The 24,966-nt window shown below is 56.3% G+C and overlaps 1 protein-coding gene across 1 annotated transcript; it reads right to left on the reverse strand.

Annotated features, from left to right (window-relative positions):
- Positions 1-1,905: 1,905 nt before the first annotated feature.
- On the reverse strand, positions 1,906-24,845 carry LOC101934119 (erythroid membrane-associated protein-like). Its single transcript, XM_065561276.1, has 10 exons — positions 24,842-24,845; positions 19,456-19,737; positions 16,713-16,850; positions 14,706-14,738; positions 14,578-14,610; positions 9,903-9,923; positions 9,696-9,716; positions 9,566-9,592; positions 9,397-9,423; positions 1,906-3,369 (listed from the first exon to the last, which is right to left on the reverse strand). Exons 1-10 carry the CDS (start codon positions 24,843-24,845, stop codon positions 2,771-2,773), a joined length of 1,185 nt encoding a protein of 394 aa, XP_065417348.1. The 3' UTR covers positions 1,906-2,770.
- Positions 24,846-24,966: the final 121 nt, after the last annotated feature.

The following is a 24,966-nucleotide window of genomic DNA, read 5'->3' on the forward strand; positions in this document are numbered from 1 at the left end:
TGGTAAGGCAATCCCCATCTTTTCATGGGTTCATCTTTTCTGGGTTCTCTGTCCACCATCTTCTTGACTGCTCTGTAAAAATAGTGACTGATTGGTCTAGTTGCTTGAAATTAGCAATTGAACCTAATTTCTTGAAGAGCTGCCTGAGCAGAGTATGAGGGGAGGCACGTCGCATGGCATCGCTAGGACTACTTTTGGTTTTAAACGTGATGCGGTATGAACATTTTCAATGTAATAATTCAGTTTTGAAAATGTATTTGTCCCCCAAACGTACCTTCATTATTTGAAAATAAATACCCTAAAATTACCTTGTGATGGATTCATTTGTGGTTTTATCCAGTCTGCTGGTGTCTAGGTCACATGGGTTGCTGAAGCGGTGTGTTTTTCCCAGTTTTTAACACAGGGAAATGTTAATCTAAAAATAGATAATTTCCCCTGAGATTTCCTTCAGAAATATCTGCGTTCCTTTCCCTGTTTCTCACAGAATTACGTGTAATTACTATGGTTCTCCTTCAAGTGCTTGCTCATATCTATTCCAGTTAGGTGTGTGCGTGCGCCACGTGCACTGATGTTGGAAACTTTTTCCCTAGCAGCTACCCGTTGGGCCGGCTGGGGAGCTCCCTGGAGTGGCACCTATATGGCGCTCTATATAAGACCTTGCCGTCCCGACCCCCCTTCAGTTCCTTCTTACCGCCTGTGACGGTTATTGGAACAGTGGTCTCTTGTTATCAAGTGCTCCACTAATCCCTAGCTTCTCTTATCTGAATAGTTACCTGTGTTAGTTAATTGTTGATAGTTATCTTAGTATTAAGTGTAGTTTAGTAGTTGGGGGCAGTTCCGCCCTTCAATGACTGCCCTGCGGGGCTCAGGGGCCTTCCCAGGGCTTCAAACCCTGCAGTTCTTGTAACAAGCCCATGCCCACGGGCGATCCCCACGACTCCTGCCTTAGGTGTCTCGGGGAGGGCCATCAGGCTGACAAGCGTAAGATCTGCAAAGCGTTCAAGCCCCAAACAAGAAAAGAGAGGGCAATCCGCCTCAAGCAACTCCTCATGGAGTCCGCATTGCGTCCCTCCCAAGACAAGGGACCAAGCGCCTCAGTGCGCAGTGCTCCCCCAACGGTACCGGCCACGGCATCACAAAAGATCCCATGCCTGCCTCGGGACTGACGATCTCCCAGGCTCCAAAGGTGTCCACCCCGGCACCGCTCCTACTCCCCGGTCGCTCGAAAAAAGCAAGCCTTGGGAGGACCCTCAATTAGGCCCGAAGCAGTCACTGCAGCCCCAACTGAACAAACTTTGGACCAGGCCTCTAAACCTGACAAAGGCTGACAAAGCCTCACCTTTCCCCATCTGTCACCATCTGCTACCCCTGGGGCAGGGGACGGGGAAAGGTGAGGGCAGCAAAACCCACTCGCTGTCTGGCAGTATTTCTGACCAGCATCACCCTGTGCCGGGGTGGAGCAAACACAGGGGGAGTGGGGAAAAGCTGTCTGGGCTCTTTCCAGCAAGTGGGTCCTGTGACGGGTTGGATCACAGAACCCCCCCTTGGGAGCTGCCAACTGATGTGCCAAGACTACCTCTGCTCCTGCTTTTCCTACCAGCTCGGGACCCCAGCACCCTGTGTTATTGAGCCAGACTCACCCATCTGCTCCAACACAGACCCAGGTCTGAACCACGTGCCCCAAAGCTGCAGACTTAACTGAAAGCAGCTAACAGAAGTGTTCCTGTCTTTAACACGCAGATGCCCAACTCCCAGTGGGGTCTAAACCCAAATAAATCTGTTTTACCCTGTATAAAGCCTATTATACCGGGTATGCTCATAAATTGTTCGCCCTCTATAACACTGATAGAGAGAGATGCACAGCTGTTTGCTCCCCCCCCCCCAGGTATTAATACATACTCTGGGTTAATAAGTAAAAAGTGATTTTATTAAATACAGAAAATAGGATTTAAGTGGTTCCAAGTAGTGACAGACAGAACAAAGTGAATTACCAAGTAAAATAAAATAAAAAACATGCAAATCTAAGCCTAATACAGTAATACAACTGAATACAGATAAAATCTCACCCTTAGAGATGTTTCAATAAGTTTCTTTTCTCAGACTGGACACCTTCCTAGTCTGGGCCCAATCCTTTCCCCGGTACAGCCCTTGTTCCAGCTCAGGTGGTAGCTAGGGGATTCCTCATGATGGCTCTCCTCTCGGAATCCTTTGTCGCCCTGGCTTCCCACCCCTCCTCACTGGAAAAGCACCAGGTTAAAGATGGATTCCAGTTCAGGTGACATGATCACATGTCACTGTGAGACCCCAAACCTTCATTCCTCCCAGCCTGACTCACAGGAAGGCTGCCTGCAAAGAGAGCCATCCACAGTCAATTGTCCTGGTTGATGGGAGCCATCAAGATTCCAAACCACCATTAATGGTCCACACGTTGCATAACTACAATAGGCCCTCAGAGTTATATTTCATATTTCTAGTTTCAGATACAAGAGTGGTACATTTATACAATAGGATGATCACACTCAGATTATAAGCTTTGTAATGATACCTTACAAGAGACCTTTTGCTTGAAGCATATTCCAGTTACATTATATTCACTCATTAGCATATTTTTATAAAATCATATAGACTGCAACATCATAGGTCCCATTCACCCAGCCTGGGCAAGGGTTGCCGGGTGTCTGGTTTTTGACTGGAACCTCCAGTTGAAAAGGGAAACTGGCAGTATCCGGTCAGCGCAAAAAGTCCAGTTGCCTGCAGTAACCGGCCCCCACTACAGGGGGGCAGAAAGAGCCGCAGCGCTGGGAGGGGCCAGTCTGTGCCGCAGGGGACCAGCCTGAGCTGGGACCGGGCAGATTATCAGGGGAGCCGCGTTTTTACCCAGATCATTGACACCAGGATGGAAACAAGGGTGGAGTGTCCCGGAGAAGGTGTCGGTGAAAGTGAAGAGATGGGACCTGTCAGTCACATTGTAAAATGAGACCTCGCCCGCCTCATAGTCCAGGAAAATCCCCACCCGCCAGGGCCTGACGCTCACAGGGAGGGGGGTCCTGTGGTAGGTGCAGGCCTCGTATTTCCCATTCCACAGCCGCACGGTCCAGTATCCATTCCCAGGTGTGTATGTGACCTGACCCTTCCTGCTCCCAGATTCCCTACAAACCCCCAGGTCCCAGCCAGGCTTGTCTCCCACCTCCACCTCCCAGTAATGCCGCCCGCCCACGAACCCCTCAGTGCCCAGGACACAGGCACTACAATCAAATCTCTCAGGGTTGTTGGGCAGATCCTGGCGTTTGTCTCCGTATCTCACACGTTTCCGATCCTCAGACAGGACAAGGTGGGGATTCGCCATGTTGGGATCCAGAGTCACGTCCACTGTGGAGAGAGTCACAGAGTCAGAGCTGGGGGCAGGGGCCGGTCACTGGGATCAAAGGGAAATTAACCTGCTTCTCTGTTTATCGCTGTGCGGGGGGGGGGGGGCAGTGGGGAGGGGGAAGGGGAGGGCAGCAGAGGGGGGGAGGGGACAAGCTGATGTTAGAGAGGAAAGGGGTGGGGCAAAGGGAGGCAGGGGCAGGGGCAGGCACAAGGGCAAGGGGGGGGACAAGGGAAGAGGGGCACCAGGAGGATGGGATGGGGGAAGGGAAAAGCAGGTTGCAGGGGGTGGGGGGAGGGGTGGGTGCCAGGGCAGAAGACAGGGGCAGACCCCAGGGGCACAGGGGGGAGCTCCAATGGGGCAGGCACTGGGAAGGCAGGGGGGTACTAGGAGGAGCTGGCACCAGGGAAAAGGAGGGGCAGGAGAAGGCTCAGGTGACAAGGAGAGGGAGAGGGGTGAGGGGCAGGGCGGATGCCAGAGGGCCATAGGGGGCAAGGGGTGGGGCAGACCCCAGGGGGCAGAAGGGGAGCGAGAGAAGGGGCAGTCATCAAGGGGGAGAGGGGCATGAGGGGTTGGTGCCAGGAGGACGGGGGGTGAGGCACAGTCACCAGGAGGGTGTGGGGGCTAAGCAGTGGGGCAGATGCAAGGAAGGGAGAGTGGAGAGGGGCGGGCACCAGGGGGCAGAGTGGGGGCAATGGTAGAGATGGGTCTCAGGGGGGCAGAGGAGGAGTGAAGGGAGGGGCTGGCACCAGGGCACTGGAGGGGGGTGAGGGGTGCAGGTATCAGGGAGGCAGAGGGGGCGACAGGTCGGATGGGAGGAGAAATAAGGGGAAGGTGGCGGGGGGGGGTACAAAGGAAGGGACAGGCACCGGGGGGGGGACGAAGGGGCTTGTGCCAGAGGGTGAGGGGGGAATGGGGCCGGGGCAGGCACTGGCAGGACAGAGTAGGGGAGAGGTGGGCACTGGGAGGCAGGGGTGTGGCCTGGGATGGGTCGGGCACTGGGGCAAATGAAGGGTGAGGGAAGGGTGGTCATCAGTGGGTGGGAGGGCAAGGGAAGGGGTGTGTGACATGGGGCTAGAGGGGCACGAGGGGAGGGATGAAATCCAGGGGGCAGAGGGGGCGAGCAGCTGGACGGGCAGCCATGGGGCAGGCGCCGGGAGACAGTGGTACGGCGTGGAGTGGGGTTGGCACTGTGGCCAACAAGGGGCAAGAAGAGGTATTGGGTGTAGAGGAGTGGGCAAGAGAAGAGGTAGGTGCCAGAGGGGCAGGGGGAGGGGCAGGTGCTGGGGGCAGAAGGGAAAAGGACGGGGCAGGCAAAGGGAGGGAAGGGGGAGGGGAGCAGTGGGTGCTAGGAGCAGGATGATGTGAGGGCAGGGTAGGCACCAGGAAGCAGGGAATGGGGGAAGTCATGGGTGATGGGGGCAGAGGATGGTGGGGGGGGACCAGGGTGGAAGGGGGGGAGGGGAGCAGCAGGTGCTGGGGGCAGTGGCAGTGAGGGAAGGGGCAGGCACCAGGAGGGTGCAGGGGGAAAGGGCAGGTGACGGGGGATTGAGGGGGGTGAGCAGAGGGGCAGACACAAGGAGGGCTGGGGGGGAGGGGTTGGCACCAGGGAGCAGAGAAGGGCAAGGAGAGAGGCAGAGCAGATGGGTAGAGGGAGGTGTTAGGAAAGGGATTGGGAAGGGGCAGGAGCCAGAGGGTCGGAGTGGGGCTAGAGGAGGGGTGGGCACAGGGGGCAAGGGAAGGGGCGGGTGCCGGGGGGCAAAGTGGGGCTAGAGGAGGGATGGGCACAGGGGGGCGAGGGAAAGGGCGGGAGCCAGGGGGCAGAGTGGGGCTTGAGGAGGGGTGGACACAGGGGGGCAAAGGAAGGGGCAGGGGAAAGGGCAGGTGCCGGGGGGCAGAGAGGATGCGAAGAGGGGCATGTGCCAGAAGCACGGAGGGGAGTGAGAAGCGCAGGAGGAGGTGGGTGGAAGATGGGGTGGGCACTAGGGGCAGATGGGGTGTGGGGGGAGCTGGGATTCGTGAGCAGAGGGGGACAGGGGAAAGCAGCGGCCAGGGAGCAGGGGAGTGAAGTGATGGGTGGGCACCAGGTGCAGAGTGTTTGGAAGGGAGACAGGTGTCAGCCCAGGAGGGCAGGGTGAGAAGGGGGGTGGGTTCCAGGGGGCAGAGGTAGGTGGAGGGCAGGGGACATGTGACGAAGTGGGTGGAGAGGGGCCCATGGGAGCAGACAGAGGGGAAGGGAAGGGGTGGGACAAAGTGGAGCCAGAAGCAGGGGCCAGGTGGGCACAGAGGCTGAGGGAAGGGGAAGGGAGGGGCAGGAGCTGGGGCCAGAGGGTGATGAGGAGATTGGCAGGTGCCAGGGGGCAGAGAGGGGGAAAGGGGGCCCGGCCTGCATCCCTGTTGCTTTGGGGCCGTGTGTGGTTGGTTTGTTGCTAAGAGCAGGTCGGTGCCGTCCCCACACACACTGGCCGGGCAGCCCTGCCCCAGGGGTGGAGCTGGGACTCTCCATGCCGGCCCCACCTTCCAGCCAGGCAAACCCCACAGCCGGCCCCTCCCCTCATCCAGCCCAGTCCCTCCCCCAGGCCAGGGGAAGTGGATCTGGGCTGGGCTCCTGGGTGGGGCAGGACAGTGGGGGGATGGGCAGGGGGGATGCTTGGAGGTGTAACTGGGTAATGGAGGGAACAGGGGCCATTACTAATGGGGCCAGGGCAGTGGGGAGGGATGGGGCATTTCCCCACTTCCTGCCCCCACCCTCTGGGAGAAGTTGCCCCGGGGGCCAGTCCCAGTTCACACCCACGCAGCGCGTCTGCACTAGCGGTTTGCACTGGAGCACCGACATGCCTGAGACACTGTGGTGCCAGGGGCTATCACCCCTCCCCTCCCTGGGGTTATGGGTCAGTCATTACAGGGTCACTGGGGCAGGAGAGCTGGGCTCTGGGCTCCCAGGTGGGGCCCGACCCACTGGCCTGCAGAGTCCTTCTCACTTCCACGCTCTGGCCCAGGGCCCATGGCCATGTTTAGACACTGGGAGGGGGGTGGGGCTTCAGCAGGAGAGATTGAGGGATCCCACATCAGACACCTGGAGCCCAGTGGTTCCAGCCCTCACCTGGAGGGGGGAGGGGAGACCCACCTTCCTATTCCTGCCCCACAACACACGGGGGGGATTGAACCAGGGGCTCCCAGCTGAGGGCGCAGCCACTGGGCTAAAGGCTAGAAGGGAAGTGGCGGCACCTTCTGTTCATTGAAACCATTCAGGAAACTCAACATGGATTTGGGAATAGTTTCTGTCGACCCAAAATAGTTTTTTTGCAGAAAAATTGTATTTGCACCCAAATTTCCCACAGCTCCACTGCAAACCTGTCTGAGCAACTTAGGAGCCAAAAATCCCAGGGACTTGCAGTGATGACTGTCAACATCCCCAGGAACGCACAGTGACAGGCAGGCCGGGCTCAGGACATCAGCTATGAAACACTCCAGAACTGCTGTTAAATTTGCCCTTGGTAGGAAAATTCCTCGCCCCACCCCCCCAGCCCCTGATCTCACCTAGGGTGACCAGATGTCCCAATTTTGTTGGGACTGTCCCGATATTTGCTTCTTTGTCTTGGACTGGACAAAAAAGAAATGTTGCCCTCCGCTCTGGCGCTCGCCCCCTCCTCCCACCCCGGCTCCGCACCCTTCTTCCCCCATTGGCTCCCTCCCCAAATCCCCGCCCTGGCCCCGCCTCTTCCCCAGCCGCGCAGCATTCCTCCTCCCTCCCAGGCTTGCGGCATGGCAGCGTAACCCTGGGAGGGAGGGGGTGGCGGCGGTGCCTGGATCCTGGAGCTGGTGAGTCAGCTCCGGCACCCGGGCACCAGGTGGGCAAAGGGGGGCTGGCAAGGGAGGGAGACAGGGCGCTCAGCTGTGAACCCCCCCACCGCGCCAGAGGGCTTCTGCCCGGGCTGCTGCACCCGGGGCCAGGAGCGCAGTCTGGAGGCTGCTCCAGCCCTTCAGCCCGCGGGGCAGCGCGGAGTGGGCAGGGGCCAGGTGGGCGGCGCAGGGGCGTGGGCTGAATCCCTGCTGCTGCCAGGGAGCCCCGCGCCTCTCCCTCCCGCTCGTGGCTGCGGCTCATTCCCAGCGGGAGAGAGGCAGAGCAGATGGGTAGACGGAGGTGTTAGGAAAGGGGTTGGGAAGGGGCAGGAGCCAGAGGGTCGGAGTGGGGCTAGAGGAGGGGTGGGCACAGGGGACAAGGGAAGGGGCGGGTTCCGGGGGGCAAAGTGGGGCTAGAGGAGGGATGGGCACAGGGGGGCGAGGGAAGGGGCAGGAGCCGGGGGGCAGAGTGGGGCTTGAGGAGGGGTGGACACAGGGGGGCAACTCCGCGCTGCCCCCGCCCGGACCCACCGCGCCCCGCATATGCCCGTGGCGGGCCGGGGGGCGGGAGGCTCTGCTGGGAGGGCAGCGCGCGGGGCCGGGGCCTGCTAATGCCCCAGGCCCCTTTAAAACTCTTTTTTTGCTCCGCCCCCCCCTTTTTTTTTCTCCCCCCCCCTTTTTTTTGCTCCGCCCCCGTCCCGATATTTTATACTACTAGTCTGGTCACTCTAACCACAAATCAGGCTGCAAATGGAGACTTGGCTCCAGCCCGTGGACTCTGCAAGCGGCACAGACCCTCTGCAGCTGCACCTGGGCGTCTCCCAGCGCGGATAATGGTCACAGAGAATGTCTCAGAGCACATCTGAGAGGTCCAGGTGTCTCCATCTAACAACTGCATCAGCCACCCCCTTGCTCTGATTAACCGGCCCTGGGTCAGACACTGGGAACTTTCACACCCAGACTCTGGAGTCACTTTGGGTTTGTTTACACAGCCCGCGGCAGCGAGTCCCAGAGCCGGGGAGACGGGGCTTGCGGGATCCCTCTCTGGCACTGAAAATAGCCGTGTGGATGTTCAGGCTCAGGCTGGAGCTTGGGCTCTGAAGCCCAGGGTGGAGCCAGGTCTGCCCCTCCCAGCGCACGCGGGGACATTGTCTGTGTCCACGTCCCCTTCTCCCCATTCCTGGGATAGGGAGCAGCAGTCCCAGGGCCCCTCCCTTCACCCCAGGGCAGAGGAGTGAGAGCCCTCGGCCTCCTGGGCAGTGGGGCATCCAGCACCGATTCCTGGGTGAGTGTGAAAGTGTCTCCGCCCGGAGAGCACTGCGCACCTGGCAAATACCCAGATGTGCCCCTGGGACCAGCGGCTGGGACTGGTACTCACCCCCTCCCACCCGAGAGGAACGGGGGCCGTGGGGCAGCGTCAGTGAGTTCAGAGCTGGGGGTACGAATGGGGGTTACACCCGGCTGCTGGAGCTCTGTGTATCGAGGGTACGAGGACGTCACAGCGACCGTGTGAGCCCCCCACCGTCCTGCCGACGTGGCTCAGCCCTGACCCCTGCTGGAACCTCTCCCTGGGGAGGATCCATCCCTGCGGCCTGGTCAGGCCTGGGCCTCCCTGCGGAGATGGCCGGGGAAGCTGCCGTTAATGTGAGTGATGATGTGACCTCCTGTGAGCCTGGGCTGGGATCAGTGACTGGGGAGTGAACGGCCCCAGCTCCCCTCACTGCCCCCCTGAGCCAGCTGGTCCCCTGCTCCCACAGTGACCATGGCCCTCAGCCTCCCCACTGTTACTGAGCTTTGTGGACAGGACCCCCTAACAGTTCCCATGTAACGGGCCTGGGCGCCCCCTCCCTGCCCGCTCTGTGCGGTAGGATACCACAGCGCTCATTGACCCCTGGGCTACTGGTGCCGCAAGGTGTGTGCAGGTCCCCTGGGCTCACTGACCCCTGCTGGAGCTGCCCCTTCTCTCCGCCTGCACCAGGGCACACAGGGCCAGGCAGAAGGCTGGGTGCAAATGACGAGCAGAGTGCAGCTATTAAGGTTAGATGAGATAATGTCTGTGAGGCACGACCCAGGTACCACCCTGGGAAGGTGAAGCCCAGGAGAAATAGTCTCTCGTTATTCAGCACTTCTCCAAAGAAAAGGAGCAGGGGGCTCCCGGGACAGATCACATTTCACAGCACAGTTACCTGCATATTGTCGGGCTTTCTCCCAACCTGAAATCAAGCCAATAGAGAGAAATGAGAACTCCCCTGAACACAGACTTGCTGAATAGAAAACAATCTCTAACAACGTTTATGATAAGAGAAAAATATATTATCTACACGGTAACTGTCGATTAGGGAAATGTGCATTTACCTGCGTTTAGTAGGGCGATTCTCCACTCTGCAACCAAACACAGAGAGATGAGACCTCCCCTGCACACAGACACTCCGAACAGGAGACAATTTTGCAGCAAGGTTTATATTAGGAATAAAAGACAACTTACTGAGTTCACCCTGCAGTGTCGCTAAAAGTAAAGCAAAGAGAAACACGTAAACACATGTTAAAAGAAAAAGGAGGCTATTCAGTAAGATCCCACACCACACAAACCAAACTGACTCTTAAGGAACATCTGCCCTGGGGGTCTATGAACCTTGTTGTAAAGTCTGAGATTCCCCCTCCCCTCCCAATGCAATGAACAAAGGGAGCTTACCTTTCTCTGCACGATGTGCCGCTGGAAGTGAACAACAAGAGAGGAGTGTTACAAGGCAGAAGATTTAACTTCAATTGTTGCAAACTCATAGGAGTCAATTTTCTACTGGTAGGAAGTAGAAAAAACACAGGGGCGCTCTACCGAGCTATTCCCACTGCTAGCGTTACACTGGGGACACTAGGGTTACCATGCGTCCGGATATCCCCGGACATGTCCGGCTTTTTGGTCCTCAAATCCCCGTCCAGGGGGAATTCCCAAAAAGCCGAACATGTCCGGGAAAATAGGGAGGGTCTGCCCGGCCATAGCACGATCCGCCGGGTCCGCAGGGCAGCCCAGCCGCCCCGGCTACATTGTAGCGAGCTCAGGCGGTGGGGCGCAGCTGCAGAAGGCAGCAGAGGGGCCGCTGCTGCCCCCGCAGGCCGGGCGGACTGCGCGCCCCAGCCGAGCCCGCAGGACCACGGGGAGGCTGGGCCTAGCCAGCGGCTTGGGCTTCCCTCGCGGGCGGGGACCCCCGGCCACTGGGGGACCCTTCCTGCTGCCCCATCGCCCTGCGCGGCTCAGAACCCGGCACCGTGGGAGCTGTTTCCGGCGGGGCCAGACAGGCCAGGGAATGTGCTCGGCGGCGGCAGGAAGGAGGCTGTGGCACGGGGCGGGGAGTGCGGCGTGTGCCAGGGAGTGCGGCGTGTGCCGGGGCTGCAGGGACCCACGCTGCCCCGGTTGCCGCTGAGCGTCCGAAGCCCCCGCCAGGCACAGGCTGCTGGGTGAGCGAGGGAGCAGGGCAGGCGGGGAGCACAGAGGCTGCAGGGCGAGGAGGAGCAGGGCAGGCAGGGGCATAGAGGCAGGCGGCGCAGAGGCTGCAGGGCAAGGGGGGCGCAGGGGTCACAGAGGCTGGAGAGCAAGGGGGGGTGCAGAGACTGCAGGGCGAGTGGGGAGCAGAGGTCACAGAGGCTGCAGGGGCAGAGAGGGTGCAGGGGCTGCAGGCGAGTGGGGAGCAGGGGTCACAAAGGCTGCAGGGCAAGGGGGTGCAGGGGCTGCAGGGCGAGGAGAAGCAGGGCAGGCAGGGGCAGGGGGTGCAGGGGCAGGGCAGGCGGTGGGGTGCAGAGGCTGCAGGGCGAGGAGGAGCAGGGCAGGTAGGGCCAGGGGGGCGCAGGGGCAGGGCCTGCAGGGGCGGGGGGGTGCAGGGAAGCACTTAGCACCCCCGGTCCACCCAACCAAGATCAGAGCGGGAGGGAGGAGGGGGAATGTGGGGTGCTCAGAGGAGGGGGCAGAGTTGGGGCAGGGACTTCGGGGAAGGGGTTGGAATGGGGGCAGGAAAGGGGTGGGGTTGGGGCAGGGCCAGGGCCCCTGTGGAGTGTCCTCTTTTTTCAGTGTTGAAATATGGTAACCCTAGGGGACACACAAATGCTGAGTAAGCGGCTGTCTCCTTTCCCTTTTGGCTGAGTGAAGCGAGGCCTCAAATCAGCGAAGTGTGCTACCCTCTCATTAATGATTTGCCACATAATTGTTGTGCTCCATGATCTAAACTCTCAGGGTGAGAGTCTGTGCTCAGAACCCGCAGCCCAGGGGCACATGGGGCTCAGGCAGCTTTAAGGGCCCCCTCCCCCCCATATCCTCCTGATCCTGGGTGCTCTGGATGCCAAATCAGCCCCCGTTGTAACACCGGGCTCGTCTGTATGAGACGGTTACACCAGGAAAAGGTCAGGTGGGAATTTAAACTGCTCTTGTTACATCTGTATAAGGCTCCATGTCAATACACACATTCCGTACTAAGAGTGAGTTTTTCTGGCCTAGTTTATGTAGTGTCAGAAACTGCTCCTGATTGCCAGGGGAGCACTGAAAACTCAGGGGCGATGTCTGGGGGGGGGGAGGGAGGGGGCAGATTTCTCCCTGCTTCCTCCTGGCAGAGGAAGCTGTGTATGTGTGTGGGGGGCGTGGGGGGAGAGGAGCAGTGACCTGGATGCAGGAAGCCCTGATGTCACTTCTCGCTCCCCCCTCACAGCCCCTAGGGGTGCACAGAGAAGCAGTGTTCGAGGGGGGGGAGCGAGCAGCAATGCCAGATGCTCCATGCATTCAGGTCAGTTTCCCCACGTGGACACAGGAGGGGGGTGCAGGGGGTAGAGGCAAAGGGGGCACAGTGCAGGGGTTAGGGACACAGGATGGGGGCAGGGGTTAGGGACACAGGAGGTAGGGAGCGAGGGGATTAGGGACATGGGGGCAGGGATTGGGGCGAATGGGGCACAGTGCAGGGGTTGGGGTGAAGGGGGGATGAGGAGCCCGGGGAGCCTATGGGGCCAGGAGCAATGGGGGGCACCCACAGGGACCAAGGAGTATGGGGGGAGCACCGTGCCCATGGAGATCAGGGGCACTAAAATACAAGTTAATCCAGGGCGCCATTTTCCTTGCGCTGTGGTCTGGCCCTGACACACCCGTCGTATTCCCAGTCCCATCTCCCACACACCCCTACAATAGGGCTTGTGAGGGGGCCCTCAAAGGGCAGCCTGCAGCTGTTTTTTGCACAGCCTGCAGTGGAGGAATCTGCCCCCAGCTGGATCCAGGCTCCTGGTGCCCTGTTACTCTGCTTTGGGCCTTTGAATGACATAACGGGGTTGAAGTGGAAGTGAAAAATCTCATGTATTAAATGTATTAAATGTGTCCAGCCTTTCTGGGTGTGGAGGGGACATTGAGCAACTGACCTGGCTGTGACCAGTGCACCAGCCCAGGGAGATCTGCCTGAGTCTGCAGGCAGCGCTGTTGGCTGCTCACACTCAGCACAGTGGGGCTGGGATGCTGACACTAAAGCCTGGTTGACCATTAAATGGTCACCATTTGCAGTTACCTCTCCGCTGATCATTTCAGCAGAAACACCCAACTCGTGAGCTTCTCCCTCACAGCTGGATAAGGACAGGTACTGGTGAGGGGGGCAGTGGGGCAAGGGCAGATATTGGTGGGGAGGGGGGCGGGGGCAGTGGGGCAGCTACTTGTCATCAAAGATTGCTGGGGTGAGGAACAGTGTATTCAGGCCCCTCCTTCTTCCATCCAAATACAGTGTGATCTCTGGTCATGCTAAAACAGGGAGGGGAGAGAGAGGGAGATACATTCTCCCTCCTTTCCCCAAGTACCAAATGCCTCCTGGTCCTGGATACCACACGTGTACACACACGTACACACACACACCCGCACTGGTCACCGAGGGTGAAATCCTGCCGCTTCCCTCTTTACACGGCTGTGGAAGGGGGGATCCCATGTGAGGGATCCTGTGAGACAGTGTTTAACAATCCCCAGCAATGACCCTGGCCCGGCCGGGCTAGGACTACTCAGGTCTGGGCTCGGGGTTCTAGGTCTGTAATTTCCATGGGGTTTCTTAGGACAAATGGCCCCTCCCCCTTCAGAGCCCGTCTGGGTCAGCGCGAGCAGCCCTGAGCTCACTGCTGGGGCTCTGGTGCTGTTACGGAGACATTCCCCCTCACCCGTTCAAACACTAGCACCTTCTTTGTCATTGTTCCACCCCACGGGTGTTTTGCACTTTCTCCAGCACACACATTTACTCTCCCTCTCCCCTCCCTCCCCATCGAAATCATTTCTGTGCAAATCCCTTCCCACCACAATGCCAGCTGAAATGGGGGGGGGGCTCTGCTCATTTCCCACCCATCACCACTCCCCATTACTCTGCAGTGTCCCTGCTGCAGCCCACGCAGCTCCCGTAGCCGAAGCCAGAGCCATTTCTTCCCACTGGCCCTCCAGGCACAGCCATGTCCCCAGGGTGAGGGAGGGAATCCCTGTTCTGTGACGATCTTTGCACTGAGTCCCAGCCTCCCTCTGGCTTCATTCCAAATGTCCCCCCGCCTGGCAATCTCTAGTTGACTTAGGGTTACCATATTTTGTGCCTCCAAAAGGAGGACACTCTATGGGGCCCCGGCCCCGCTCCCGCCCCCCCGCCCCAACTCCGCCCCTTCCCCAAAGTCTCCGCCCCCTCCCCTGCTTCCCGCGAACATTTGATTCGCGGGAAGCCTGAAGCAGGTAAGGGGGGTGTGGGGGGGAGGAGGCGCGGCCCAGGCTGGCCCCCCCGGCGTTTCCAGCCTTGGTCGGCTCGGGCCCTGTGGTGCCAGCCCCGGCCCGGTCCCCGGCCGACCACCCCCGGCCCGCCCAGCACTGCTGGTCCCCGGCCCCCGGCCGAGCACCCCCGGCCCGGCCCCCGGGTCCCCGGCCGACCACCCCCGGCCCGCCCAGCACTGCCGGCCCGCGGGCGAGCACCCCCGGTCCACCCAGCACTGCCGGCCCCCGGTGCACCCCCCCGGCCGCCCAGCACCGCCGGCCCGGCGCACCCCCCCGGCCGCCCAGCACCGCCGGCCCGGCGCACCCCCTCGGCCGCCCAGCACCGCCGGCCCGGCACACCCCCCGGCCGCCCAGCACCGCCGCCCCCGGCCCCAGGCCAGCCCCCGGCCCCCCAGCACCGCCGCCCCCGGCCCCGGGCCAGCCCCCGGCCCAACGGCGCCGGATTTTCCCGGACATGTTTGGCTTTTTGGGATTTCCCCCCGGACGGGGATTTGAGTCCCAAAAAGCCGGACATGTCCGGGAAAATCCGGACGTATGGTAACCCTAGTTGACTGATCCACCACATTTTGGGGAAACATTCTCATATAAACATTATCCCACCCCATTGGCCCCACACACTGACCTTGCTCACTTTCCAGTTCAGATCGCAGAGTCTCTGGGGGGAGAAAAGGGGGAAAGATGAGATTTCACACTGTTGTGTTTATGGGAACAACCCGAATGTCAGTTAATGTAACTGGCCCAGTCACTGACCTTTCTCGCTCTCTAGTTCAGATCGCAGCGTCTCTGGGGGGAGAAAAGGGGGAGAACACATGTTAATGGTAAAATTCCTATTGTTTAAGGCAGCTCTGCTGTAGGAGGTCCCTGCACTCCCATCCCAGGCCAACTTGTAATCTTGTGGGACAGTGACACATGGGAACAGCTCCCGCTGGGGCCTGGGTAGATGGGGGTGCCCCAGCTAAGAATGGGGTGGAGCTGGATACTCAGGTCAGCAGGAGCCAGGGAGGGGGGTGTGGATGGGCCCCTCCAGGCATCACCTCTAAGATCAGCTCTGTCCCGCTGGGAGCTCGTCCCTTTGGTGTGTCAGCCCTGGGGTACCAGCACTGCTGGAAATGGAGGTAGCGTCATGTCTGCCAGTCACTGCTGAGCACAGCCTGAGCGAGACCATCTTGTGCCTGGTGTGAGCAGCGTCTCAGACCAGCCGTGCAAGTCCTGAGTGCGTTTGTGTTATTACAGCAGCCTAGCCACACAGCTCACCAGTGCACTCTCCGCAAGGCCCAGGGAACAAGACAGTGACAGTTCACTGTTCTGATTGTTTAGTGTTTGGAAACAAGCCCAACCTAGCTCTCTCTGGGCACACAGACAAATTTTATACACGACTCAAAATGAGTCACCTAAACATGGGCTCAGTTTTGCCAACTCTCATGATTTGGACATGAGTCTCATGGTAATGATCGTTTTCCTTAAAGCCCCAGCTCCTGGAGTCAGGTGCAGATGTGAGGATTTCAGGCTTCCTTCTTAAAGAAAAAGTACATTTCTAGCCCTTGTGGCTGTGGAGAAAGCTTCAAAATGTCACCCCAGTGCATCCTAAAGGCTCAAAAAGCAGAAGGCAAATAAAACGAACCCCAAGGCTGTTATTCTTACACAATCTCATGATTTCAAAAATCCAGAGATTGGCTTTAGTGAGCCTGACTCATGATTTTTGAACGTTTGGGGTTGGCAGTCCTGTGGACTCAAGCCACATAGAGCCATGGACTGACCCAGTTCACACCTGGTGCTGACAGTGTGTGTAGGTGACAGTTCTAAAGGTGCAGCACCCAGTTCCAGCGTTCACAAGTACACTGCACAGCTCCTCTCTGCCTCTCTGAATTACCTGCTTCCATCCCCACTGGGAAATCATTGTACCAGACATTTCCCCTTCCTAGTCCTTCCAACACTGGGACATTTCTCCATACACTTCACAGCCCTTCAGGCAAGAAACCCTCCGGGTGGGACTTTCACAGCTGCCTTGGGGATTTTAAACAAACCTGAGTATTTAGCCCCTTAAGGCAGCTTTGAAAACCCCAGCTTCCCTATGAAAGTACAGATCAGTGAAGGGCAGTTCTGCCTGTTGTGACTAGAGAAAAACCTACAGCTGAGCACTTATACTACACTAGAGAGTTCACTGCCCTGTTCCTGTAGCAGGATCTCAGGCTGAGCAAAGCTTAGGCCATGTCTACACGGCCACTTCCCAGCACCGGTGCACTGTCTACACGGCCACTTCCCAGCACCGGTGCACTATCTCACTCAGGAGTGTGAAAAAACACATCCCCCCCGAGCAGACAGTGCCCCAGCACTGGGAGCAGCTACTCCCCTCGTGGGGGTGGGTTTGTTACAGCGCTGGGAGAGCTCTCTCCTAGCGCTGGAGCTGCAACTACTCGGCCACGTTGAAGTGCTGTTGCAGCAGCGCTTTAATGTCGGCAGTGAAGACATACATTAGCTATGCTCAGGGTAACCGCTAACATTTCCATTTGCACAACCACTGCTTCACCCATCCACAGTTCCTGCTCACCTAGGTGGAGGGATGGGAGGTGGGAGCGGTTTCCATCTGAGCCAGGCTGATCCCCATGGAACAGTTCAGAGTCACATTCACCTGGGATCCCTGAGTGAGAGCTGAAGTGTGGGAAACCACTTGACACTTCCTGAAACGCCTCCAAACATTTATCCCTGTATCTCTCTCGCTCTCTCATCAAGTTCCCCCCACCCCCCTCCTTACTTCACCTTTCACTCTGTGTTGCCTCCAGAAGCAGTAACTGGCCAGGGCAATGAGAACAGCCAGGAGAGCTGTAAGGACAGCCAGGAGAGGCAGGATCAGATCCAGAGCCACCCTCCAGGGATTGACCCTCGGGAAAAACAGCTCTGCAAGAGAAAGTGCCATTGAGTTGGGAGCAAACACGCGCAGAACGAAGGCAGGACACAGACAGTGGTGACACCGTGACTAGTTAAAAGACTCTCACAGGGAAATATACAGGGAGATGTTGGAGTTTCATTGGCTTAATAATAAAGCGCCCAGGACCCACCTTTAGCCTGGTTACTGAACATGGTTAATTAATGGGAGGGGGAAAGGGAGAGGACTCTGCTATGCTACACCTACCTCCCACTGGTATAATTTCAAGTATTCCCTAGGCCAGGGTTGTCAGTAGGTGGACTGCAGGACAAATCTAGACTGCTGGAGGCTTTTAAATTGACCCCAAAATCTTTTTATTTCCTTATTATTGTCAATGTTTTATTTTTTTATTTTATTTTCTCTGGAGTCTGAACCTTGACCAAGAAATCTGGACCTTGACAAAAAATAATCCATTACCTCTGCCCTAGGCTCCTCTAAGTGATCCCAGGGCTGCAGGCAGCTCAGACTGGCCTCAGAATCAGAGAGCTGTGACCAGCTGCCTGACACCCCCAACTCCCCTGTGCTCACTGGGGCTCAGCTTCATCGGAGAGTCTGGCCCAAAATACATTCATGCAGGATTTTAATACAAACAGAAGTTGAGACTGGAGATTCAGAGTAAAAATTCCTCCGGAGTCCTCTTCCCTGGCCCTGGGGCAATGGCTGACTAGAGGGTCCTTTGCTAAGTGATTAGTGGGGTGTATTGAAAACTGTGTAAAAATTACATGCTGACACTTGAAATCCTGAGGGATTTCTTGGTGCTGTTTGCAGGCTAAAGGGCTGTGTAGGAAGCGTGCATCTGGGTCCTCTGCAGTCAGTCTGCAAAAAGCCACCCTAGAGCAGGGCGGGGTGAGTTCTGGTTCTCTGCCTTAGGGAGCAGCCTGCTTTGTCTCTTTCTGTGTTTGGCTGTGGTGTGTTACAGTTCTGGATTCTTAGAAATAAAGCAGGGTGACAGTGCAACCTTTCAGGAAGAGTGTTTATGTTTTGTCGTCAACTCTCGGTGTGTATGCCATGGACACAACAATCAGGTAATACTGGGCATAGCGTAAATTAACCAGCAGTGCAGGACTTTGAGACCTCAGATGAATAGTGCTTTACAAATGCAACATTCTTATTATTATAATGATGAAATATCCATTGTGTATTAACCAAGTTATGTGGTAGATAATAGTACATAAAATCTGAACCTTTTTCCCCCCCTAACAATTAAGAAGTTCTTGGGTAAGATTTTGTTTTTCCATACTTTGGGCCTGAACTTCCATTGCTGGTATTTTCAGATGTAATCTAAATAGCGATGCTCAGGCCATATCCAGGGCTCTCTTGTTCTAGTTAGGAAAAATGACTTAATTAGCCAGATATCCATAAATACTCAGCACCCAGCACCTCTCACTGAGAGCAGAGAATTCCCTTCCCCACCCCATTGAGAACTGCGATGGTCACAGCACACAGAGAGCAGTGAGACACAAACATAAATGCTCTGTCTGGAAGGCTGCAGCATAACACAACTTTATGTCTTAGAATCCAGAACCTTAACCCACAAGAACCCACAACAGAGATGGGGGCAGCTCCCTAAGGCAGCGGGCACAACTCACCCCACCTTGCTTTACGTTGGCTTGTCTATGGGAACAGTTAGTGCGCGGCAGGCTGGGGTGTCAATCTACCTTGCACGCACTAGCCTGCTACACACTAACTGGCTGGGTGCACCCTGCTGCTGTACATGAAAAGTTCCCTGGTGCATGTTGCTCTGTTCCTGTTTCAAAGCAGGGTAGATCGAAGCACACTATGGAATTGTTAGTGCGTGTAGCAGGGTCCACACAGACAGTTAGTGTGCGGCAAGCTAGTGAGAGGCAGATTGACACCCCAGCCTGCTGTGAACTAACACGCCCTGATTCTGTTCACACACTTTGCTACGGAGACCTCTACCCTGCAAACAGGACCTGGAACACCCCCACACATCCCCTCCCACACACACACACACATCTTAAAGTGACAGCCAGCAATTCCAACACAGTCCTCACTACACCACAACAAAGGAGAATTCCCTCCCCCAGTCCCACTGAGAAGAATGATGATTGCTGGGTACTGAGCTGTTACGAAAATCTGGCCAATGGCATCCCAGCCTGCAAGGTGCTAAACACCCTCAGTTCCTACTGGAGTTGAAGGCTACTTCTACACTGTAATTAGTACCAGCAGCTGGCCCGGGACAATTGACTCAGCCTCACTGGGCTCGGGCGAAGGGGCTGTTTAATTGCAATGGAGATGTTCGGGCTCAGGCTGAAGCTCGGACTCTGGGACCCTCCCACCTCGCAGGATCGTAGAGCCTGGTCTCCAGCCCAAGCGCAAATATCTACATCGCAATTCAACAGCCCCTCAGCCCGAGTCAGCTGGCACAGGCCACCAGTGGGTTTTCAATCGCAGTGTAGACATAACCAAAGACAGCTGAGGTTGTTCAGGACTTTTCAAGATGTGCTCAGCACCTTGAAGGTCCAGGCCCATACATAGGAGACACAATGATAAATACTCTCCGCCCATGTCTGCAGCATCTCAGCCCATCCATGTGCGGCACGGACGGGCACTGACCTGCTATGGAAATCGCTGACTCTCTCTCCTGGTCGAGTCGGGGGCTCCTGACACAGCAGGACACTTTCTGGTTGGACTCTTCTGTTAGAACAATAGCAATCTCTGCTTGAAACAGGCCATCGGCCTCTCGGGATATGTTTTCAGAGGCTGATGGTAAGAGCTGGCCCTGGAGATCTCTCCACCGAGCCTCGGGCTGTGGGTACCATCCGGATGATCGACACACCACCTGGATCCCTCTGTCCTGATGTCCCTCCACAGAGATGCCAGGAGCAGAGCCCAAACCTACAGAAAAAATAAATGAACTTGTGATAATCCTACAGTGCCCAGTAATGACCCAAAAGCTTTATTGCAGCATTATCAAAAGCCATTTCCTATTAAACTAATAATCAAATGTGAGTCCATGAGTGTGGCTGGTCAGTTAATCTGGTCAGATTCCTATCTGATATATAGTTAGTTAATGTCAGGACTTTTCTATGCACCAACTTGCTCCAATTTAGTTAAACTGATTTAGTTAGTCAAGGGCAAATCCCTGGTTTGGACACTCTGAAATCAGGAAGGAATTGACTCAATCTAAACCAATATAAGCCATTTCCAAACCCATGTAAGTGTCCACACAGAGGTTTGCACTAGTTCACTGAAACCAGTGCACATGTACGTGTAAACAAGCCCTAAATTTATTCACTAATAAAAAACCTTGTTACAGGGGAGTTCGGGTTGCCTTGACAGGGCCTTGTACCCTTGCAGAATGCAGACGTGAGTAGCAGAAAACTGGTACCTCCATAAGAGCTGGGACTGGTGGTGCTGCTGCATTCCTGGCTGGAAGTGGGTCCATCACCTCCAGGATTTACAGTTTGGTTCAATGGCTCTCAGCACCCCCCACCATACACATTGTTCCAGCTCCCCTGGGTACCTCTGAAAGCCGGGAAACACGCTCAGCAAAACAGAAACCCAAACACTCAACAAGGAACTGCAGGGTTAAGGTCACACACCTCCCCCACCAGATCACACGTGGGGGGTTATTACTGACAAGCTAAACTGAAACCAAATTATCTTAACTGACACAAGAGTCTTGTACCTTAGTCAAAGGTGCGAATTCAAACGGATTTTATATTGCAGGGTCAATCTGTGGGCAGAGAGGCCCTTAGGCTGTTTGGAAATTTCACAGACCAGCCTAGAGAGAGGAAATAACCAAGAAGGAGGGACAGAGAAAGGCCGGGAGTCTGGAGCCTTCCCTGAGTGGGATTCTTGACCAGAAGAGCACAGGCTACGAGTCCTCTCCCAGCAGGGGCGTGACTCACAGGGCTTTGGTCCGACAGACTCACGGGAAATGCCCAAGAGCCACAGACAGGAACTGAGGTTAAAGGTCTAAGGTGAAAATTATATGTAATTCCCCACCTCACCCCCCGTGCTTCTCTTGCTGTTCCTTTTAAACAGTAGTAGCCAGTATTGGTTTGGTTCCTGCCAGAAGGGTGGAGCAGCTGTCCACTGACTCCAGCTAGTTGGGGACTAGCCGGTAAACAAAGGAAAAAGTCCATGAGCCCTCACAGCATGTTCAGTGGGGCATTTCCAAGGGTGGGGCCAATTCCACGGCCAAGTGTAAAGAAAACAGGTGTCAAACTCTTCAGTTCGGGCTAGTCTACACTCGACGCACGACAGCGGCATGGCTGGGCTGATGCAGCTGCGCCACTGTAGGGTGTCAGGTGAAGACGCTCTATGCCGGTGGGAGAGAGCTCTGCCGCCAGCATAATAACGCCACCTCCATGAGAGGCAGGAGCCGCTCTCCTGCTGACACAGTGCTGTCTTACATCGCTCAGGGGTGTGGGTTATTTACCCCTGAGTGACATAAGTTATAGTTTTCAGAGTGGTAGCCGTGTTAGTCTGTATCAGCAAAAACAAGGAGGAGCCCTTGTGGCACCTTAGAGACTAACAAATTTATTTGGGCATAAGTTTTCGTGGGCTAGAACCCACTTGGTCAGATGCATGGAGTGGAAAATACAGTAGGAAGATCTATAGAGCAGTACATGAAAAGATGGGAGTTGCCTTACCAAGTGGGGAGGTCTAGACAAATCAATTAAAGTGGGTTATCATCAACAGGATGAAAAATCACTTTTGTAGTGGTAATCAGGGTGGCTTATGTCAAACAGTTGACAAGAAGGTGTGAGTAACAGTAGGGGCAAATTAGCATGGGGAAATTCGTTTTTTTTTTAGTTCTTGTAGTGACTCATCCACTCCCAGTCTTCATTCAGGCCTAATGTGATGGTGTCCAGTTTGCAAATGAATTCCAGTTCTGCCGTTTCTTGCTGGAGTCTATTTTTGAAGTTTTTTTGTTGAAGAATTGCCACTTTAAATCTTTTATTGAGTGTCCAGGGAGGTTGAAGTGCTCTCTGACTGTTTTTTGAATGTTATGATTCCTGATGTCAGATTTGTGTCCATTTATTCTTTTGCAGAGAGACTGTCCGGTTTGGCCGATGTACATGTCAGAGGGGCATTGCTGGCACATGATGGCATATATCACATTTATAAAAACTATTCACAGTGCTCCTCAGTTTCCCCATCACTCCACCCCCACTCACAGCTTGGACAATGAGGGCTGGAGCTCCACACAGTTGTGAGGTTTTACCTTTTAACAATAAATAAATAAATAAAGGCAAAGGTTTTTAATGGGACAATGTTTTTATTCTGTGTAACTTTGCGAGTAACTGTACTGCCATGTGCAATGTCCTCACGACAGCTAACAGCGCATAGGAGAGAAGTGCGGGATCCATCCTCTCTCACTCCAGATGCTGTTGCGCGCTTGCAAAGACTGACAGTTGGAAAAACGGCGCAAAAGGAAGCCGGAAACCATTGGAGGGCTGGGACACAAAGCAGTGCATTACGGGACATTTCGCATGTCCCAGGATGCACTTCGCTCTGTTTCCGTCTTCCCACAACACCTAGTGACAGATGGTGTCACCAAGCACTCTGGGATACACACTCACAGTGCATTGCTCATCCTGTTGACAATGGTGCCCCGTATGTGGACACGATCTGTCGACACAGGGAGCAAATGTAAACTCGTATTGGGGACATGTTTTGTCGATTTTTTTTGTGTCGACATTAGTTTCATTGACAAAACTTGCCAATGGAGGCAGCAGCATCATGTAACAAGCTTATCAGTAACTCAGACCCAGGAGCCGCAGGGTTTCTAATTCCTGTTCTTTATTCTCCACACTTCTCCCAGCACCAGCCACAACAGCTCTCAGCTGCTTCATCTCCTTCCCCTCCATCCCAACCTCAGCTGCCGCCCTCATTGGGACAGGGACTTTCTGAGGCTGGAAGGAACCAGCCCCCAGCCAGCCCCCAACTCTGCACAGACTGTCTGGGAGAGGAGCTGGTGTTAACCCTTCGCTAGCCCTGGCTCTGTCTCCCCTGCCCCCCCTCCTCCCGGGCTGTGACCAGGGCCGGCTCCAGCATTTTTGCTGCCCCAAGCAGCAAAAAAAAAAAAAAAAAAAAAAAAAAAAAAGCCGTGATCGGTGGCAGCTCTACCGCCTCCGCTTCCTTCTTCACTTCTTCGGCGGCAGGTCCTTCCCTCCGAGAGGGAGTGAGGGACCCGCTGCCAAATTGCCGCCGAAGAGCCGGACGTGCCGCCCCTTTCCGTTGGCCACCCCAAGCACCTGCTTCCTGCGCTGGTGCCTGGAGCCGGCCCTGGCTGTGACATGGGGGAGACTCACCGCAGGCCCTGCTGAGAGCAGCAGGAAGGAAACACCTCAGCCCAACCAAACAGGCTCCTCTGAGCGCAGGAAAGTGAAACTAACCCACAGCAGCTGGGTCCCGGGTGCGGAGGGGCCATGGCTGCCGGGAACCTGGCCGGGAGCTTCCAGCACGAAGTGACTTGCTCCGTCTGCCTGGAGTATTTCACAGACCTGGTGTCTATTGAGTGTGGGCACAACTTCTGCCGGGCCTGCATCAGCCAGTGCTTGGGGGAGCCGGAGCCAGACTTCTCCTGCCCCCAGTGCAGAGAAATGGCCCTGCAGAGAGACCTGCAGCCCAACAGGCAATGGGGAACCTGGTGGAGTTAGTGAAACATCTGAGGCTGCAGGCGGGGCCAGAGCCCAAGAGGCAGCGAGTGTGTGAGAGGCACCAGGAGGCTCTGAAACTCTTCTGTGAGGAGGATCAAACCCCCATCTGCATGGTTTGTGACAGATCCCGGGCTCACCGCACCAGGGCCGGCTCTAGGATTTTTGCTGCCACAAGCAGAAACAATTTTGGCCACCCCCCGCCCCATTTTTTTCTTACCCCACCCCCGGTCCCGCCTCAGCTCCGCCCCTTCCCCAAATCCCCAGCCCTGCCTCCTCCCCCCAGGCTCTCAAGCCTAGGAGGGAGGGGGAGAAGCGGCGCGCACGCTGCAGCCACTCGGAGTCTCCCCCTCCCTCCCAGGCTCTCAAACCTGGGAGGGAGGGGGGAGCAGCGGCGCGCGAATCAGCTGTTTCGCTTGCCGTGGCGCGCGAGCGGCAGCAGCGGAGGTGAGCTAGGGAGGCCGGGGAACATTTTTAGGGGCGGCATTCTGGCGCCGGCCATGCCGCCCCTAAAAATGTGCCGCCCCAAGCACCAGCTTGTTTTGCTGGTGCCTAGAGCCGGTCCTGCACCGCGCTCACATGGTGGTTCCCATCGAGGAGGCTGCCCAGGAGTACAGGGTAGGGAACAGTTATCTGCATGGCTGGGACAGCTTCTCTGCAGCTACAAAGCTCCCTGCGTGTGTCTGACCAGCCCTGGGTTAGAGCCAGGGAACTGCCTGATAATGGGATTGTTGTGCAGAGGGAATTTTTCATAATATTTTGGATGAATAGTATGTGCACCTCAGTGTCCCCTAGGTGGTGCATGTTTAACACCAACAGACCCTAGTTGTCGTCAGCGGGGATCAAAGCTGGGGACCTGTGGAGCTTAATGCATGAGCTAAAAGACCTGTTTCTCTTCTCCACGGCTGTAGGAGGTTAATACAACTTTAGCTGGTCTAGGTGCCACTAAAGGGGGACAGAGCGCCACACCAAGCAGGCCTGGGTTACACATGGCTAAGGCTATGAGTTTTTCACAGAGGTTGCAGAAGCCACGGAATCCGTGACTTCCAGAGACCTCCGTGACTTCAGCTCGCAGCGGCTGGGAGCTGCAAACAGCTGGGGAGCTCCTGGCTGCCACGGGCGGTGCAGGCCCTCGGAGCAACCAGCGAGCCCCCACAGCTGCCCAGCCCCTGCGAGCGGTGTGGGGACCCTGCAGCTGAGCTCCCCATTTTGTCAGGGATATTTTTAGTAAAAGTCATGGACAGGTCACGGGCTTCCGTGAATTTTTCTTTATTGCCCGTGACCTGCCATGACTTTTACTAAAAATATCTAAGACAAAATCTTAGCCTTACCCATGGTTAACTAGGTGAGGCGTGTTTACTTGTAGAGACCCAGAGATTCAGGCATGAGGGACAGCTGGCTGCCTGGGGTCCCATGCCCATGGAGTGTCCCAGAAGACAGTGGCCTGTAGGGCTAC

The sequence above is a fragment of the Chrysemys picta genome, chromosome 11 (assembly GCF_011386835.1).
Source record: "Chrysemys picta bellii isolate R12L10 chromosome 11, ASM1138683v2, whole genome shotgun sequence".
NCBI classification, from domain to species: domain Eukaryota; kingdom Metazoa; phylum Chordata; order Testudines; family Emydidae; genus Chrysemys; species Chrysemys picta.